The 21,530-nt window shown below is 44.0% G+C and overlaps 1 protein-coding gene across 5 annotated transcripts in view; it reads right to left on the bottom strand.

Moving 5' to 3' along the window:
- Nucleotides 1–12,196, bottom strand: part of SH3KBP1 (SH3 domain containing kinase binding protein 1) — a 361,711-nt gene extending 349,515 nt beyond the window's left edge. For 2 of the 5 annotated variants that reach the window (XM_059720874.1, XM_019495083.2), the window contains exon 1: nucleotides 11,895–12,188. In XM_059720874.1, the coding sequence (XP_059576857.1) occupies nucleotides 11,895–11,898 (4 nt within the window). In that variant the 5' untranslated portion in view covers nucleotides 11,899–12,188. Of the gene's footprint in view, nucleotides 1–11,894 lie in introns of all 5 variants that reach the window. The other 3 variants (XM_059720873.1, XM_059720872.1, XM_006266294.4) reach the window with 3 other exon arrangements.
- Between the last annotated feature and the right edge of the window lie 9,334 nt (nucleotides 12,197–21,530).

The raw sequence follows: 21,530 nt of genomic DNA, 5'->3' as shown, positions 1-21,530 counted from the left end.
GTATGGATATGCATGTACATGGCAAAGAAAGAGGAAGTTGCTATTTAGATGAGAAGGAGGACCCAGAAACACATGCACAGGCATGTGCACACCAACACACAAGTCTGCTAGAATTTATTTTGGTAGAGGTTTATTTCCTGCATTAAAATTTTAAAAATCATAATGTGATGAAGAACAAACATCAAAAAGATCTCACACTTTTGTCTAGACATTTACTGGTACGGATGACCTCAAATTATGAGGTGATGGTCTAACACCCATGAAAACCAGTTACCCCAGTTTCCCAGATCTCAGCAATCACCTTCATTATCCAAATAAATACTAAGTCCTATTTATACCTATTTCATATTCTACCCTTTTTAAAAGAAAAAAAAATACATGTTCACAGCAAATCTAACTGAACTTTCTGAAGTGTAGTAGGACATGACAGGAGAAAAAAATATTCAGGTTGACCAAACTGGTCAGGTAAAGTAAAACCGACAAGAGTATTTCAAGCATAAGATTTTGTAAAAGTTTAAATATATTTACACTTTAGATACAAGGGAGTTACTACTAGCTCATGGCACTTCTCTTATTTGACAGGAAATCATTCTTCAGAGTAGAAAAGACAGAAAACCACTGCTCTCTAGACAAACTAAAATTAAATAGTTGTAATAAAAGGATGCAGCTGCAGCAACAATAGTCTCTCACCCAGATTTTTAATTAAATGATTTTTTTGCACAAAAAATAGAAGCTCCTTTAGTAACCCTTGTCCCCATCAAGCAAAGGACATTTTGGTTATCAAACCTTGCAACTTCAGCAACTCAAGCAGTGAAGAAAAAGAAAAAGGTAGCTCTGTCCCATTTCACACCTTCAGGTCAGATACTTCACACACAAATAAAATCAAATCACAATTTAAAAGCAGGTTAGATATCCAGGAGAGCTGAGCTAAATCAACCCATGCAGGTATTTTATATAGAAGGCTCTCTGTTTAACCCCCATTCCCCAATGAAGTCAAAGATCTTATATCAGCATAAGCTTATTGTCCAGGTTGAGTCAGATCTAGCAATGAGACAGAATAGTAAAGGGCTGAGAGAACCAAATACTAAGTGGAGGGAAATGATCACACTTTTAGGCTGAGCATCCCCCCAAGTCCTCCAAATAATGCTGATATAGAAATAGCAAGTCACATTTTTTTTCAAGAAGTTTTATTCATAGATTCATTGATTGTAAGGGGCTGGAAGGGACCTTGCAAGATCATCAGGTCCAGCCCCCCTGCACTAGGCAGGAAAGACAACTGGCAGGAAAGACAACTGGGGTCAGGTGACCACAGCCAGGTGACTGACTGCCCAGTGTCCTTTTGAAAATTTCCAGGGTAGGCGATTGCACCACCTCTGGAGGGAGTTTATTCCACAGTCTGGACACCCTAACTATGAAGTTTTTCCTAATACTAAGCCTGAAATGGTCTTCCAGGAGTTTGTGGCCATTACATTATTAAAGCTAGCTAATTAAAGACAACATTGAGAAAAAACATCAGGAAAGTTAAATTCCCATTACTAAAATATACTAAGAATAAAAACAATAAAACTACTAAATCAAAGTCAAATTACTCTCAATATTGGATTAAGATTAAGTTAATCAAATGAGTTCAATCATGAGCTCAAATGAGCTCAATGCAACAAATAATCACTCCATCCTAAAATGAGCTCTAGGGAGGTGTTTGTCTCTTTGCTTCCACTTCCTCAACTACAGAACTATACTAAGAACAATTAAGTTTAACACTTGACCTCGTTGACGTTTTTCATACTGAAGCTAAATTACATAAAGTCTTCACCACAATCTCAGTGTCAATTCTCAAGCTTCCTCTCTAGATTATTTCTTGTGTGGCAGTTATCTCCTTCCTCCACCCAGAGATATAAAAATATAGGCCTTAAAAGAAACTCTGATAAACAGAAGTTTGACAGCTCTTCTTTGCCATTTTACAGTGGACAACTTTAAGTTTCTTTGGATTATTAAAAGGAGAATATAATAAAAACAGTTCTTTTTTTCCTTTTTTTAATACACTGTTTCAGGGCAATTTAAAATTGGGGAATCTTCATTCCAGCTTATCCTTCCCTGTGTGAACTGATCCACCAAGAGCTCATATATTTTTGCATCCTAAAAAATTAAAAATGCAAAAAAAAGTATCATTTGACTAGTAAAGAAATATTTCATGCAACATGACAGAGGTAGGGAAGGGAAAGAGGTCAGAAACTTTGCAGCTCTCAGTCTTTTGGACCTTGGGATACGAGCAGGAACATCAGCCGAGGGGGCCACGCAGTAATGTTGCTAGCACAGGATATCTTGGCAGCACCCCTCTTAAGGTGTAGAGAGACTGGGCAAAAGCTATTCATTAACACTGTGAATAGCAGCATGCTGTATTCATACCAGAATACCATGGATTTGAACACAAAACACTGAGTAATTCATTATCTGTTAAAGTGTAATTAGTCATTTCCAACATAAAGGCATACTAAATTGCAGGAGAATTCACTCCTGATACGTAATCAGCTTAAAAGGTACTGATCTATATACCCTCTATAGCATTTGCCAAGCCAGAGGATGCTCACAAAGCATTAGACACTCTTCCACTTCTCTTAGGCAAACAAGACAGATGATCAACCATTGTATTTTTCAGAACCATATCCCATTTTGGCAATGAGTAACATGTAATGGTCCAAAGAAAAATTTAACTGACTGTTTTCCTTCCTCATAATCAGGAAATTCATATATAGTAAGCAGTCTAAATCTTTGTAATTAGCCAGATGTTACAATGTTAAAAATACAGAACACAAGTTCACTTTTGGATGAAGCTGACATCCTTATCTGGATGAAAAAGGTCCTGATATGACATTGCATCAGCTATTACAAAAATTTCTGTATAAAATCCTGTAAAATAAATGATCAAAACAACAGATCCTATCACTGAGCAACCATTCAACATTTATCCATCAGAAAAATTAATTTGACCAGCCTAGGAGTAGATGTCACTATGTTTCCTGCAAACAAGACAATTAAAAAAACAAAAACAAACAGGCCAGAAGTCAAACAGTTTTGTACCTTTGAAAGTTCCCATTTTGGTTGAGAAACAATGTTAAACTCCTCAAGATTTCATGCATAAAAATAATGAAACAGTATTATGAGAACACAGACTTTATCTAGAGCTATTTTTGCTGTTTCTCACATACTGGGAGTTGATAGGGACACTCCAGAAAGGACTAATGGGTATGAGGAAAGCACTTAGAAAAATTACATGGAAACCACACATAATTTTAACCACTGTGAAATGGTTACATTTATTTCCATGGCCTTTTGAATAAAAAACTTTTTCCACTCCTAATGGGTAAAAACCAAGACTGTCAAGTTCCTAAAGTATTAAATGCTTCTAGCCAATGGCAAAGAGGCAACTGTACACTAGGCTGCGTGCTCAACTCCAACCTGAATTAAAGGCTTATGCAATGACAGGAATCATTTGTGCGTTGTATGCTTAAATAATATAAATATACAGGTAATAAAATAAAAATCTAAATATTTTGTTAAGTTAAATCTAAATATTTTACAGGTTTGTCCATATGGGAAGAATACTGCATACAAACAGGATTGTGATATCAGTCAGTGGCAACTAGACTGAATGAGTTGCTGGCACTGGCAGCTAACTCAATGTTTTGGTTTTAATTTTTAAGGCATGTAACCAGGATATGCACTGTCCTCTGGACAACTCTTCTCAGGGAATAAACCCTCTCTACTCTTTGGACAGTATACAACATGAAGCCAGTAACTACACAGTGCATGTTGATATACAAGTTAGTAAGCAGTTTCCTAGACCCTAAGCAGAGGGCACAGAAGGTAAAATGTCGGGGATAGTCAATAACAGAGCTCCCCTTATCACGTGGACTTATAGGAAACCACCCAGCATAGTATCTAGACATGAATTTTGCGGCCACTGAAAGATGCTTATGCATCTGCCTTGACTTGTAACACACGCAGCCAATCCTCATTGAAGTTTTTGCCCCTCGGCACAGAACAACGGATGCATCAGCTACAGAGGGAGTTACTCATGTAACAGGAATTCAGATTATGACTGGACAGTTATACTGGTTTCAGTAGGAGCTGCACTCCAGCAAGAATGGATTTGGCCCACAGTGGGGGGAAAGAAAGATGAAGACAAAAGAGAAAGAAAAGAAAATTTTTTAAGGTCAAATTCAAGAAGAAAACTCAAAAAGCACCTTCCTACACTGAAATTACACATAATAAATGTAGGCCAGGAAATTGTCTCCGTTCTATTTTATTATCCCTACTTCCAGAAAGAGTAATTTTAACAGAGTTATAATTGTGGGTCAATATTTCTACATGTTTACATTGAAGTGCAAGTTTGAAATGATAATCACAGTGGAAAAGAATGGATCTAAGAATGAAAAGGTCAGAAGTACCATCCTGCTCCATCACTGTGGGCTCCTTAACCATATCAAAGTCAAATTTGGAAGGAATAAGAACCAAGACACCTATCTGTGTTCTGTCTCACAGTGTTTATGTAGTAATTACTATTTGAATTCCCAAGGCTTTAGTTTCCACTAATGTTCGTCTGTTATCATTCATAGGGAAGGGGGAAAAAACCTACACTAAGGCTGCTTGCAGAAGTTAAAAAAACCAACCCAACCCCCCGGCATTTTACTTTAAATTCAGAGCGTTCCGGTGCCAAGCCCAGCATATGCAGAGAAGAGGCAGAGAGTCAGTTGGACCCGGCTGGCCCGACATCTGTCTAGATCAGGCACTTTAGTGGGGGAGTTTTTGGTGTTTTTATCTAACAGCCGATTGAATCAGCTTTAGCTAAAAGCGCCAAAAAGCCCTGTTGGAGCTCCCGATCCATTAAGATGCTGAGGAGCCAGGTCAAAGTAAAGCGCTGTTTCTTCCAGTAAAGCACAGTTGGTTTGGTTTTTTTAATGTCTACAAGCATCCTAACTGTATATTTACTGTAAATTTCATGACTACTGAACTGCAATAATCCATGTTCCTTCTTACATATATTTACAGTTTTAAAACCTTTGTCTGCTTTGTATCTGGGGGGAGGGAGGGGATACTCAGCAGTTACTTTTACATGAGCTGAAGCACCAGTTCCAATATCTGCACCCTGCCCCACCATGCCATACTGCTCATTACAGGCATACAGAGCATGCAAAGCAGTAATACCCTCCAGCAAAGCCTTGCTTCCCATCAAAGGAAAGTTCTAGGTAATTGTATTCCTTTAGATAACACAATGATAGACACAATATAAAAAAGCCATGCTACAGGGCATGCCTACATGTTCATTAATGCAGCTTAGATACAGCGCATTTAGTTTAGTACTTCTTTAATGAAGTAGAGCCAGCACATAGTTTTTAGTGACGCTTACTGCGCATTAGCTTAATAATACGGCATAGTAGGCTATTAACACGGTGTTTGCCGTGACATGTTACTGAGCAGTCTTATTAGGCTAATGCGCAGTAAGCATCTTGTGTAGACATGCCCAGAGTAAACAGTTATCTAAAATCCACCACAGAAGTTATCTGAGAAGTGTTTCAGACACTATCCTTTCAGTTTCTCCTTCCTTCCCTGCTCCCACCAGGGAACAGCCACACTTGGTTTCAATGGTCTCTCACATCTGAGACCTAAAAGTTCATATGCTCATTTCATACAGTCACCAAATCAGCTTTACCCTCTGAATAAATACTGAGCCCTCCTAAGGGACAGCACTGGCTCTATTATCCAGAAGGTCGGTACTAATCTGTTACATGCATTCTTACGCGCAGCTCTTGGGAATATTACACTGCTTAACAATAGTATCATCAAGAGGCCTCTAATACTAATACCATGACAGAAGAAATTATTTGGACAATGTATACTTTCTCCAATAAAGATCAGCAACAAGTCTTATGGGCATGAACAACATACAAGAATATGTACATACCCAGCACTGGAAGCAAAAAAAAAAAAAGCTTAGCAGCAGCAAAAAGAAAAAACACTTCTTAATCAGTCAATTTTCTCCCATACGAAGAGAGAGAAGTAGTTAGCCATGTTAGTCTGAAGTCAGGAAGAAGGCAAAACAGGGCAGTACCTTAAAGACAAATTCTTGCCTATAAAAGCCTTTCTGAAAGGGTTATGTTTTCAAAGTGTCACCATGCACTGCCTTCTTCCATAAAAACAGAAAAGGATGCTTTCTGATAGCTAAAACCTAAACACTGCACCAAGACTTCTCAGTTAGATGTGTTGCAGGCCTACAAACCAACAAGACACTTAACTACACCACATTCTCTCATTTCCTGACAGAAGTAGCAATTAACCCCCCAGTTTAAAACAATGGGGGAGGGGTGGGAAAAAGGAAGGATATTTGATGGATCTACTCATGCCGGAAGCAGCACGAAGAGATGTGCCACTTGAATTCATCATCAAAGTAGCATAAACAGCTTCAAGAGTTTTAAGTAAAATGCACAAATTTAAATTCAAATTTAATTTTTTTTGTAAATAATTGCAAATTTTAAAAAAAGGAAAGGAAAGTTACATTTTAAATTTTAAAAAAAGGAAAGGAAAGGATGTTACATGCTCAAGGCATGTAACATCAAATAGGGTTTTGTGACAGGACTTTCATAAACAGCCTGACATCTGAAAGGAAGAGAAGCCAGTTTTGTGCTTTTATGCAATATTACCAATAGGCCAGTGAATTAACCTTTAAAACTTCATTGTGGTTCACTAGTTTATAAAAATGCTACATGATGAACTCTTGCAATGAAAGGAGTGCAAACTGTAAAGAGAGCATGATGTACCAAACAATTAAACATTCTTGAACATCTCCAGCAGGCTACCTGCCTCAAAATTAACATTTTTTTGAGGTGGGGGTGGATTTCCAAGGATGAGATTAGTTAAACAACATATGCAGGACTAAGGGAGGGGGGAAAAAGTTTATAGAAATGTTCATTAACAAATTCTAGTACTGCCAATTTTGTGTACGGACCTGAAATTTGGTAACGGGGTAACTAAGGTGCCAGAGACATACCAAATTAGGACCCTCTGAAAAATGTCAGTTTGCACACACTTGCTAAGGAGCTGTTAAAGTCTTGTAGCTAAACTCCCCACAACTTCATCTGCCCTTGGCACGCTTTAAGTTATGCAGGGCCTTGGCTGCAATTGTTACTCTAGCCTAGGCTACTGCTGTGCCAGGCACAGGAAATGAGAGCAGGGAGATGGTCTCCTGTGCTCTAAGTGCTCCCCCTACTGATACCCTGTGGTAAAAAGAAGAAAGAGGAAGTGGTCTGACTCAGGAGCGGTGATGAGGAACAGGAAGGCAGCAGGAAGAGACGTGCAAGCAAAGGGACAAGGGAAGACTTCCTGCAGGACAAAGGATGCGAGCAGAAAGATCTGGACCACGGCAAACCCACTTACCCACAAAACCTGGAATCAAAATCATTAGTCCATCTTCCCACTCCTTTGCAGGCTAGAAAACTCGCTAGCAAGATGATAACTACTTTCTGCTGCTACCAATTACTAAATTTAGTTTAAGTGGCACAGCTCTTTGGGAATTAACAAGGGCTATGGAGTAAACGATGCCGTTGTCTGTGGGACCCTATCTCATTTGCTGCAAGAGCTTAAAAGTATTTAGGGAGTGTGACAGAAAATATAAGCAAGAGGATGGTTTTGTTAAGACAGTTCATGTGTGATGCAAGACAAGTTGCAGAACAGCTCCCTGTGAAAAATCTGCTTTGCATTTCTCCTTTTCTGGGTGCCTGACTTGAGGGACCCAATTTACAAAACTGCTGAGTACTCAGAATCACAACTAAGTCAGAGATTACAGAATTATTACATGCAAAATGCTAAGTATTCTAAAAATATCAGGTCTTCACCATCTTAAGTCAGGGTCCCAGAATTACTTATCACATTTGACAATTCTAGCTTTAATTTCAGATCGCCATGTGCAAACTGAAGAAAACAGAACCTCCTCATAATGGTTTTAATTAAGATTATTCTTTATAAACTATTAATGAATTTAAAGGTGCTACCGTGGAAACATCAGGGGAAAGCTAAAGATATTAACAATTCTGCACTTAGCATAAGGTTACGGTGGTGCACTGAAACAAGTTATGCGGCCACACAATGAACAATGAGGATAACAAGACTTAATGAATAGTTAACCATGCAGGGAGCAGCATCCCTTCTGTGCCCTGAATAAGGCATGGATCCTTTCGGAAAAATAATATGTGATCACATAATCCAAGAGAGTATAAAATGCATACACACATAAGGACCAAAACAAGGTTGCACAGGCAATCTTAATATCAGCAATAACTTTTGAGTAACTGACTTCACAACTTGAACATTACTTTTATTTAGGGTTTTTTAATATAGAATTTACCTACTTAATATTCCAAGGAGCACAGGCATAAGAATAACATCCTACATATAAAGCTTCAAAATAAAGATAATAAGCCTACTATAGCAGTGGCAGGAATCAGATTGGTTTTTAAACAGATTATATATAATATTCTCATCCTTGGATTTTATACTGTCCTGTATCCAAAGCCATTTCAAAAGCATGGCCCTTACCTATCTTTTATTATGTTTAGAAGATCATAAGAAAATTGCCAGCTGAATTTTTAAAAATGTAATTTAAATTTAATTTAAAATCTTTTGATGAATGCAAAAACTTCTCCCATTCATTGTAGTCACTAATACCTATGCTTCTTACACATTTTTCTGTTTGAGTTGGAACTAAGGAATAAGTAAGGCTAACGGCAAAGTATCTCTCCCCTCCTACTCCTCTGCTACTCTTCCCTCCACACCCCCCACAAGCAGAGATTAATTAGTAACAATTATTAAAATATTATTGGTTCCAAATGAGAACCAAAAAAACTCCCAAAACAAAAACACATACAGGCATCTAATACAGATGACCAGAAAACTACTGGCATACAGGATATATTCCCCTTTCAACTCTAGACTGGGGTTTATAAACCAAAATGGTTCAGACAATGCAAATTACTCTCTGTTGTCTTATCTCTTTCCTTAAGGTTTTGTGTGCCAATATGCACAAAGGAAAGGCCAAATATCTGAACCTTTGCACTTGAAGCCACTTTTTTAGTTCTGACAAGCAGAGGAGTAAAACACTGAGTCCAAACAAAAGCTACTGAAAAGCTCCACTGCAGTTAACTTCTTGCCACAAAAGGAGCACAGCAGAGAATATAACATACTGATTAAGAAACAGAAAAGGAAGAAAGAAAAACAAAGGCTCCCACTAACACAGGAAACATGCTTAATTTCATATCACGTGTTTTTTGTTCCGGGTGCCACATCATGGAGAGAGACATTGCAACCAAAGTTTTCTCTGCTTGCCCCTCTCTAAATATCCCCAATTGTAGCAGCACATGAAGGGCTTGTTGCAAACTCGGCAGTGCAACCCTTCACTGCTACAGATGAGTGCTTTCCTAGCACTGATCTAATCTCACCATGGCCCTCACAACCCTGCCCAGGCAGCCTGGTGACGTGCCAGGGGATTGGCCTGCTGTCAACTCACCCCTGGGCTCAGATTGACTTGGCAGGATGGTCTCCATGTGCCTGCACCTTGAGTGGGAGGACTAAGCGCCTGGTAGTGCAAGCAGAGCCTGGCCACGTGGGCAAGTACGCCCATTCTTCCAGGGTCTACCAGAGGAGCCCTCCCATGGAAGCACAGGTCACCAGGATGCCTGGCTTTCCCCTTTGTGGCACAGGGAAAAGGGGGAGTGGGGGCAGGTGTCATAAAACCACGGAAAGCCAACCTGAAGCGGCTTCCCAGCCCCTCCAGCCTGCCAAGCCCCTCCTGGGCATGACCCTGGCCCTAAGGGGGGCACAGGGAGCTAGGAGGGGCTCCGTTGCTCTGGAGCTTTCTCCACAGCCTCCGTCCCCAGGGCACCGTGCCTGGCCCCATGGCACAGGCCCCAGTCCTTTCCTGGGTGACGCAAGCCCTGCACTGTCCCGAGTGCCCCCCATACCACAAAGCTAGGAGGGGTAAGTCCTTGCCAGTACCTCCCACCACAGCTTGGTGCACCCCACTGCCACCCACCATGCCTCACCACACGCAGGCAGGAGGGACTGCAGCTACATGCACACAGTACCAGCAGCGCACACACACATGTGCACAAACATGCACACAATACCAGGAACACACATGCATGTGCACACCCACATGCACAATACCAGGGACACAGACACACACACAGATGTATGCAGGGGTCACATGCACACACACACTACCAGGGACATGGACACACACAGAGTACAAGGGACAGGGACATAAACACACACACGTAGACACACTATCAGGGGCACATGCATACACACTGTACCAGGAACACACACTACAAGGAACATAGACACACTGCAGGGACACTCACACATGCACACACACAACCAGGGACAAGCATGCATGCATGCACGCACACCCACACATACAGTGCCAGGGACACATACACATGCATGCACGTGCACGCACACACACACACACTACCAGGGACATGTGCGCACGTGCACACACACTACCAAGGACACACATGCATGCGTGTGCACACACATATAGTACCAGGGACACACACACACAATCAGAGATGCACATGCGTGTGTGCACACACACACACTCTACCAGGGATACACATACATACGTGTGCACACACTACCAGGGACATGCGTACACACGTGCACACAATGCATGTGCACACACACACTACCAGGGACATGCATACATGTGCGCACGTGCGCGCACACACACACTACCAGGGACACGCGTGCATGTGCGCACGCACACACACACACACACACACACACACACAACCAGGGACATGCATGCATGCATGCATGCGCGCACACACTACCAGGGACACACATGCATGCGCGTGCACACACACGCACACTACCAGGGACACACATGCATGTGCGCGCACACACGCACACTACCAGGGACACACATGCATGTGCGCGCACACACGCACACTACCAGGGACACACATGCATGTGCGCGCACACACGCACACTACCAGGGACACGCAGATCCGCCCGCGCACGCGCACACACACACGCAACCAGGGACACGCAGATGCACGTACACACACACAACCAGGGACATGCAGATGCGCGCACACACACACAACCAGGGACACGCAGATGTGCGCACACGCGCGCACACACACACACACACAACCAGGGACACGCAGATGTGCGCACACACACACAACCAGGGACACGCAGATGCGCACACGTGCACACACACACACAACCAGGGACACGCAGATGCACGCGCGCACACACACACACAACCAGGGACACGCAGATGCACGCGCGCACACACACACACACAACCAGGGACACGCAGATGCACGCGCGCACACACACACACACAACCAGGGACACGCAGATGCGTACACACACGCACACACACACACACAACCAGGGACACGCAGATGCGTACACACACGCACACACACACACAGCCAGGGACACGCAGATGCGCGCGCGCGCGTGCACACACACACAACCAGGGAACGCAGATGCGTGTGCGCGCACCCCTCCCGGGACACGCAGATGCGCGCGCGCACACACACACACTACCAGGCACGCGCGCGCACACATACACACTACCAGGGACACGCGCGCGCACACAGCAACAGGGACACGCGCGCGCACACCCACACAGAGCCCAGCAGGGACGCGCACACGCTGCGCGGGGACGAGCAGACACACACGGGGACAGACACACAGCGCCGCCCGGGGCACCCCCGCTGCCCCCGGGGCGAGTTGCAGCGCGCGGGAGGCAGCGGAGCGGGGACCTGCCGCCTCGCGCCACCCGGCACCCCGACCCGGCCCCGGCCCCAGCCCCGGCTCACCCATGGGCGCAGGCTGGGCTGGCGCCCGCGCGGACGGCGGGAGAGCAGCGGGGCCGAGGGAGGCGGTCCCGGTGCCGGCTCCGGGCCCCGGTGGCTGTGGATGCTTTCTCCTCCTCGTCCTGCTGCCGCTGCTGCGCTCAGCGCCCGCCGCAGCCGGGCTGCATGTCGGCCCCGCCCGGGATCCCGCGGGCAGCGCCCGCCGCCGGCCCAGCCCAGCCGCTGCTCCCCTGCGCTGCGCTGCGCTGCTCTGAGCTGGCGGCTGCCGGGCTGCTGAGTGCGGGCACGGGCAGGAGCAGAAGCAGGAGGCGGAGGCGGCGCCAGGGCCGCCTCTCCCCCGCCCCAGGCGCGGGCGGCCCCGCTCGGTGGGAAGTGTCGCGAGAGGCCGGGCGCGGCGCTACAGGCCGGGCTGGCGCGGGGTTGACACCTGAGGGGCAGCTCGGAGCGACCCCCCAGCCCCTGTGGGAGAGGCGAGGTCGCTTTGAAGCACCGAGCAGGGGGCTCGGGAGCGACCTCAGGGGGCCCTGCTCAAGGCGGGGCCTGCCCCAAGCTCAGCCCCCGGCCCGGGTCTTGGGAGAGCCCCGAGGAGCGAGGTTGCACCACGTCCCTGAGAAGCCTGCTTCTCCCCGCTCTCCCCTCAACTGCCCCTGCTGCCACTTGAGACCCTTGCTCCTTGTGCTGGCATCTGCTACCGCTGGGAATAGTCCAGTTCCAGCCACTTGGGAGCCACCCTCAGGGAGTTGAAGGCTGTGATTAAATCCCCCCCCAGTCCTCTCTTCTCCAGACCGGTTCCCTCAGTCTCTCCTCACAAGTCCGGTGCTCCAGCCCCTCTCCATTTCGGTTGCCCTCTGCTGGATTCTCTTGAATCCTGTCCACCTCCTGTATTTCATAGATTTCTAGGATCAGAAGGGACCTTGTAGATCATCAAATTCGACCCCCTGCTCTAGGCAGGAAAGAGCACGGGGATTAAATAACCCCAGCTGGGTGCCTTTCTAATCTCTTCTTGAACACCTCCAAGGCAGAGGAGAGCACCACCTCCCTTGGAAGCCCATTCCAGATTTTGGCAACCCCCCCCCCCCCCCTTAAAGAATTTCTTCCTGATATCCAATCTGAATCTACTCTTCTTTAGTTTGTGACCATTATTTCTAGCAACCCCAAGGGGCCCCCTGGTAAACAGTATCCCCTATTCCCTGCTGACACCCCCCCAGTTTGGAAACAGCCACAAGATCACCTCTCAGCCTTTTGTTGCAGGGACTGAACAGATTCAGATCCCTCAGTCTGTCTTCATAGGATCTTACTGGCAGGCCCTCAAACATATAAGTAGCCCTCTCAAGGTTATCCACAGCCCTCTTGGAGTGCGGCACCCAGAACTGGAAGCAGTACTCCAGCTGTGGCCTGACCAGGGCCGCATAGAGGGGAAGGATCACTTCCCTAGACCTGCTCATGCTGCACCTACTAATGCAGGAAAAAGTGCAGTTAGCTTTACTTATTACCTCATCATGTTGGCGACTTATGTTCGTTTTTGGGTTAACTAAGACTCCGAGATTCCTCTCCACTGCTATAGACTTCCCAGTCTATAGAAGTATTGGTGATTCTTTCTCCCCAGGTGCAGCACCTTGCACTTATGCTTGTTAAATTGCATCCTATTCAGATCCGCCCGCTTCCCCAGTTCTATCCAAATCCTCCTGGAGTCACTCCCTGCCCTCCACTATGTTTACTGTATACCTCATAGTTTCGTGTCATCTGCGAATTTGGACACGGTGCCTTCAACCCCCTCATCCAAATCACTGATGAAGATATTGAACAGCACTAGTCCAAAGACAGAGCCCTGGGGAACACCACTGCCCACATCTCTCCAGGGAGCAACCGCCTCATCCACCACCACTCTCTAGGTGCATCCCATAAGCCAGTTTTTCACCCACTGGACTGTGAAAAAATCCACATCACAGCTATTCCGTTTGCTTGTAAGAACTGGGTGTGACACGGTTGTCGAAAGCCTTCTAAAAGTCCAAGTAAATAACATCTATCTCCACCCCTGCATCTAAGCACTTTAGGTAGTGGACACAGGACTCCAGATGTGGCCGCACCAGTGCTGAACAGAGGGGAATAATTGCTGCCTTTGGCTTGCTGGCAATGCTTCTACTAATGCAGCCCAGTATGCCATTAGCCTTCTTGGCACCACAGACACACTATTAAATGCCCAGTTTGAGTGCCACGGGATCCAAAGGCAGTCTCAGCCCTGAGGCACGAGAGCTTTGGGTCTCTCATCAGAGCTGCCCTGCCAATGACCCCAGGGTTTGCTCAAACTGGCAGCTCTCAACCTTTTTTTGGACTCAAGCCCCCTGCACCCCCAAACTTCCTCCGTAGCCTTTAGTGGCAGAAGTCTCAACCCCTTCCATACCTATTATAGACCTCATGGTCTTGCAGCTGGGCAGAGGTAAGGTTCAGACAGGGGCAAGCCCACATCTAGGTTTGTCTTCACATATTTGCTTATTTTCTCATACTTGGTTAGCTCTGTACCTCAAGGCACCCTTCAAAAGAGCTGGCAGTGCCCCACTTCAGAACCACTGGCTTTTAAACAGTAGTGATCGTGTAGCTGTGAAGGCCCAGAAATGATGCGAGAGACAAGGATGCCTTGTGATCTCTTATTGGCCCGACAGCGTAGTTGGGATAAGGAGTCCTAACTCTTACACTGCCATTTAATAACCAGTCCCAGCTAGAGTTGGGTCAATAAGAGATCAACCTAAGACATCTTTGCCTCTGGGCTTTAAATATGAGAGTTTCCTATTGCTGGGGTCCTGGGCCAGTATATACATGACAAGAGCCATTGGGAACAGTTCAGGAACCACGTTCTGCATAGAGATGGCATGGGAAGATACAGAGACAAAGGGCTTCAGATTTGCTGTCATTGTCCAATTGGGGGGGGGGGGGGGGAGGAAGAGATTAATAGATTCAACAAAACTACCTGACATGCAAAATGACTGATTGTCCCTCCATTCCAAACACTGTATCAGGATTTGAAGCCTGCATATGAGGACAATGAACATCTGTGACACTGACACAATGAAGTTAAGTGCATCAAAATGAGCCATTCTTTTATTTCCACAACAGTAACAATTTGGGACAGAGAGATGCCACGTGGCCTTACTTACTCTTAGCTGATAGCTTTTTGAGGTTGAAGGGTGTTCAATGAAAGCTATTCAACAAATCAGCTAAAGCAGATTCAAAGGGGGGGGGGGGGAGAGGAGGGAAGCAGGGATTGAAGAATATATAATCAACCGCAAGTTCCCCAGGCTGCTACCCACTGCCCTCCTTTAACCTTCCAGAACATTAATTTAGCCATGAAGATGGAAAAATGCTAGCAGCCAAAGTGATATGGATGCAACATGTGGTGCATATTATTTCCCGTTTGGAAAATATCTGCAGGGAAACCAGAATTAGAAAAAATAAATAAATAAATACAACTGTTCATTGGAGGCAGGATTGCCTGCAACAGAAGAGATGCAGAATACTTTGATACAATTTGGTTATTTTAACATCAAAACCTACACTTTTTGAATATAGGGCATTGGTGAATTGTTTTATTTTAGAAAATTAAAGGAATGTATAGTGTAGCTCTTCAAAGCCAGGCATGCGACTCTTGTTGTAAAATTGTCATGCACATTTACAGTGCTTTTTATCTACCAAGTTCAATTGTTTGAAAAAGCCAATATGTCAACAAAAACTTGCTTTGCTCATTTACAGAATAATTGATCAGTTTCTACAGCTTGCTGTGGAACAACTAGAGCAGTCATTCCATAAACTCCACCAATGAAGCGTGAAAAATTAAAAAAAAAAACCCAAAACGTTAAAAGGATTTTAAATGCAAGAACATTTTCAAAGAAAGATAAAACACAGCACAAACCATTCTGATGTTTAATGATTTCTTTTTCCCCCTATACAGGATAAGTCTTTCAAAAACACAAACCCAACTTCCAAAAAGAATAAAATCAAAGTTATGAAAAATAAGGAAGGGAGAGATCACTTCTGCCCCAGTCAAGATTTTACTGAAAAGCATAAAGAATCAAGACAACTTAATCTTGTTTAGGGAAGCAGGAAAGGACACTTCAGTTTGCAGTCTGTTGACACAGTTCTATAAAAAGGGGTTAAGATATAAACTGTGAAATGTTTTTATGCTATTTTATTTTCCTTCTTTCCTACTGCAGTGAAAATTTTCCTGCAGTTACTCTTGCCAGGGAGCAGAGGGTTCACAGCCCAAGACTGCTGTATGACTTACATATGCAATCTACCAATCCATCTAAAAAGTCTAGTTTGCATCCATCTCATGTACTGGACTGGCATTTTTTCATGTGTTCTAGGGGTGGGGAGGGGGTGCTTTGATTAGAACAGCTTCGAGAGTAGCTCTAATTAAAGCACCACAATGCCTCCTGTATCAGTGTCCCCACACTTCAAAATGGCAGCAGAAGCACTTTAAATAAAGCTTGTCGAATGAGCTTTAGTTAAAGCACCTCCATCGCCATATTGAAGCACGGGGACACTGATACACGAGATGCAGAGGCTGGCTGAAGCATAGTAATTACCATGCTCCAGCAGACTCAATTAATCAAGTCTGCTCCAACATGCTGTAATTACAGTCATCAACTCTCAGAGTACCAGTTGCAGTTTCAAGGCCCATCTGGAATAATGAGAAAACCTTTACAATAGCATTCCTTTGTTGTTTTTAGTTCAGGGAAAGGGATTACCAGAAAGCATAGAAAGAGCCTTAACACAACCATTTCACAATTGTCCATTGTTTATACAACATATTTATTTCAGTTTAAGAAGATTTAAAAAGTAAATAACATGCCAACCTGTATTTAGAAGGGATTGAACTAGATTTGGTGAGAAAGAAGATATAATTAATATTTTACATATTATAAGGGAGCTTTGGCTTCCCAATGCTCCAGTTCTTCAGAGTTTAAGATAAAATAATAGACAAGCCTAATTTCATAATCCATTTTGAAAAGAATGGGTCAAGGTGATAAGGAAGAAAGTATCTAAAATAGCAGCACCTCTCAAGATTAATAATGTAAAGGTAGTCCTATTTCTAACCACATCTTGCAGTCATCTGGCAGTTCTCTCCCAACCAGGCTCCCAGAAACCTTTCTTTTTGCCACAGCACCTTCTAGTAATCCTTTCCAACTCAAAAGAAAACATCACTAAGAATTAATGCATAGAGGACTGGCCAGTTACTCAAGGGTTAAAGCAGCAAGGGAATGTGTTTCTATCTCAGGAAACTGGGGAACAAACAAATCAGCTATTCTTATATTGTAAATGCATTAAATACTGGAGCAGTAGTCATGGACTAGAACCCCATTATGCTAAGTATTATACAAAGCCTCTGGGCAAGGACCATTCTGGATTATTCATGCAGTACCTACCACAACAGAGATTTGGCTTCAGTCACATAATATAACACAAAAAACTACATGGTCTTACCTTGGCAAGAGGAATAATAAATAATGAACACATTGCAAGAACCAGGATAGCATTTGGGAAATTAAATCTCAGCAACTATAGCTTCTTAGATGTTAGGGGCTGGGCGAGATCTTGCAGATCATTGGGTCCAGCCCCCTGCACTTGGGCAGGAAAGGCTGCTGGGGGGCAGATGACCCCAGCAAGATGGGCATCAAGATGTTTTTTTGAAGATCACCAGGGTGGGTGACTGTACCATGGGTTTGCTTAGGAGAGTTAAAGTATTTAAAAATGCACAAAGTGTTCCTGGCACTTATTTGTTTTCGGGAGGAAATAGCTAGCTATACCACATAAGGGTCTTTTGGGAACTAAAAGTGAGTATAATTCCTTTCATACTTTAGTGTCATGAGAAAAGAGGGCCTTTTGCAAATGCTTGGCAAGAGTGTGGGACCTCACCACTCACATTTGCAAGCATAATCCTTTTAACTTTATTAGGAATTTCAACTTCAAAAATTTAATTTGCCAATAACTGTATGGTGTTAAGTCTAAAGATTCTTTGGTATTTTCTTTCCATAATAAGCTAATTATTGACTGCAATTGAAAACAAGTTATCCCTCATACTTCTTACTTAAGTCTAAAGCCACATAACTCTACTACTTCCCATGCTGTTTGGAAATCCTAATTTTAAAGACTACTGCATGTTAACTAGCATAAATAGACTCTCATTTGTTAATGCAATAAACACGTAACAAAATTGGATGGATGGATGTTGTGTCATGGGTAAAGCAGTGATTCTAAATCAGGATGCTGTGGCACCAAAGGCTGCTTACAGATGTGAAAACAAAAAACAAAACGATACTTTACTTTCAGCTTGGTGCACCCTCACATCTAGCACTGATTCAGTCAGCGATTAGATAAAAGCCCCAAAAAGCCCCGCTGAAGCGCACAATCTATACAGAAGTTGAGGAGCTGGGCCAAACTGATGTACTTCCTCTTCCACTGTTTTGTTTTGTTTTTTTCACATCTATCCGCAGCTAAAGGATGCCTTGAGATCCTTTCAAGAGTGTTGCAAATATCAGCACCATTAGGTGAGCAAATGTGACTCACAAGATAAATCCAGAATTTTGACACAGGACTTCACAGTGTTAAAAACATCCTGACCTGTTGTGGTCTGTCCAAAGTTCTTTGCAACAGAAGAATAGCTCTATTATTTTTCTGTAATAAAATATTTTAGAAAACCCCAAGCAAAAGCTAAGAGAACCACTGGTTTAAACAATCAAAACAATTACCGTTTTTCACAAAAGCTATATAAAATTATGACTGGCTTTTGAACATAGTGGGTGATGCATTCAGAATACCCAAGCACTTTCTATAACATCCTTCAATGCTCTAAACACTGCCAGTCATCTTTAAAAATTCAAGAACATTTTGGGCACTATATTAAATGGCAGTCCATATTCTTGCTCCTCCTAATCAGAAAGCGTACCCAAAATTAGAAACAGGATTAAAGTGTCGCGCTCAGAAAGAAGCAATGGATGAAGCTGCAGAAAACAACACAACAAAGCATATAGATTAAAAAAACCCAACAAAACCCAAAAGAGATCACAAGAGATCACCTGTCAAAATACTTTTCTTAAAAGTAAAATTGGACACTACTGGCTATGCAACAAGTTGAAGCTACAAAACAATTAAAACCATTTGCAACTGTTAATTTGTTTAAACATTTATTTATAATTTGTAGAAATAAAATCTGCCATAATATAGTAACCGTACAGAGTCAAACATTTCGAAGTATGCTTGCATGTCTAAATCACCAGAAGTAATATGTTTGAACTCACCCAAGTGACACATAAGACTAGGGACTTAGGCCTAAATGCACCTTAGATACCTGGAACCAGAACTCGTGGTCGAGGTATCTTTTGTTAGACCAACTAGATATTTGCAAAAAAACCCCTATTATTTGCAAGCTATATTTGCAAAAATAAAGACTTTATTTTTGCAAATATCTAGTTGGTCCAATAAGAGATGTGACCTCTGCCACGAGTTCTGATTTCTTTTGCCTGTAGACCAATACGGCTACAACCTGTGTCCATTGGATACCTGCAACTTGGGCTTTACAATCTGTGAAAGTCAGACACCTGCCCCAGGAAGGGAATCTAAAGAAAGGTTAGGCACATAGGCTCCATATACAGTCAATGGGAGGGAATGAGGAGCCTTCAGTGGGCAATCCACAAAAACTCACACTGAGCAATGAACCATCTATAGGTAGCCTGAGGGAAATAAGAAACAGGGTGCCCCTGAATTAAATGAGGACTACACAGTCACCCAGGATTAAATGGAGTCTTCTGATGGTAGTTGCCTAAGGGAGCAAGGCTTATATATATATATTTTTTTTAAATGCTGGTACTGCCAATGCCCACCGTTTAAATAACAAAGGAAGTGGGCCTCAACAGGAGGGTTAAAACCCACAATTCCAAAACAAAGAGCTGCTAGCTAGGCTGGGAAGAGTCAGACCTACAGGGTAGGGCACTTGGGTTGAAGGGGGTGAGAAGGTTGGATCCCATCCTGGCCTCTGCTTTCAGGACTGCATTTTTTACATGTCAGGCAACAAAAACTAGAAACAACCCAAAAGAGCAAGGACTAAAACCCAGTCTCCATGCTCCCACTAAAGTGTCCTTATCACTTAGGCTACTTTAAAAAGAGAGCACTGCCAGCAGCCTTGTTTGTATGGAATTGACTATGGCAGCTTTATGTGCTTTATGCTGGACTGAGGAGTGGGGGGTGTGCATGTTTCCAATGGGATTTAGGCAGAATTTAGCCACTGCTCCCTGGTTCTGGATCTTGGCTAAAGACTTAGTGCAGTGCTTTCCAAGCTTTTCCTCAGCACAATCCCATAGATAACCTATTTCCTCAGCATGGCTCCTCACTCCCAACTTGCAACCCCCATCCCCAGGTGCCCCTCACTCCTGACCCACAGCCCCCTGGCCTTTGCAATGCCCCTCCCTCCCAATCTGCAGTCCCCTGCCCCTCCACCCCAGCAACACCTGCAGGAAGCTGAGTCCAGAGCACAGAGCCTGGCTCCCCCCTGCCCAACCCCTGATCCCAGCCTTGTGGGTAGTGGGAGGGGGGATGTGACTGCCTGTTTGGAGCTCCTATCCTGCTGCCCTTCCGCAGGGCCTCTGCAGCCCAGTAGGCAGGAACTGGCACAGCGGAGTGCCATGCTGTGACCCCATTCACTGATATTGCAACAATATCTGAGGTCACAACCCAGTTTGGGACCGCTGACTTAGTGGCTCAGACCAGGATGAGTCATGCATCTGCAGAGGAACATTTAGGCACTCAGGGAGCATGCGTGACCAAAATATAGGTGCCAAATGAACACAGGCACTTTCTAAGAATCACCAGAACAAGGGTTTCCTAGATTTTAATTTTTTTAAAAGCTAAAGGGTGTCTGTACATGAATCTGGAGGCTGCTCTGATGCACTGTAATTACAGTGTTGCAGCAGACTCAATGAATCAAGTCTGGAATGTGGTAATTACTGCGCTCCACCAGCCTCCCACATATCAGGGTCCCTGTACTTGAAAATAGCACAGAGGTACTTGAACTAAAGCTTGTCGAATGAGCTTTAGTTCAAGCGCCCTCACCACCGTTTTCAAGCATGGGGCTACTGATGCACAAGATACTGCAATGCTTTAATTAGAGCAGCTCTAATTAAAGCGCAGCTCCCTTCCTCCCCCTGCAGCAGGTGTAAAAGTGCCCAAAGGCCACTTAAACACTGCAAGATGCTTTATTTTCCAAGGACACAGCTATACTGGAAACTTAGGGTGCCACCATCTGGCCTGCTTAAAACAAGCCACACTGCTTTCCACAGGCTGCTTCCTGAAAGCAGCATGGTCACATTTCATGCAGTGATACAGTCAAGACTAATTCCCACTGTCACTTACCAATGGTAACTGTCCCACCTATAGTACTGCCCAAGCAGACCTACGCTGCTTTCAGTTCAGAAAGGTGACTTAGCTGGCCCGGTGTATTGGAAAATGTTACTACCTGGCACAGTGAAGTTTCAGTACAGACATGTCTTAAGTCACTTTGGTACTTTTCAAAGTCCCCCCCCCCCCCGTCTCAAGGTTTAAAAAAAAAAAGAAATGTCCATCCCAACAGAAAAAGTCACATAAAAAGCCACA

This window comes from Alligator mississippiensis, chromosome 1 (assembly GCF_030867095.1).
Source record: "Alligator mississippiensis isolate rAllMis1 chromosome 1, rAllMis1, whole genome shotgun sequence".
Classification (NCBI taxonomy): domain Eukaryota; kingdom Metazoa; phylum Chordata; order Crocodylia; family Alligatoridae; genus Alligator; species Alligator mississippiensis.
Note: the sequence above shows the minus strand (reverse complement) of the source record. Positions and strands in the feature narration are given on the sequence as shown.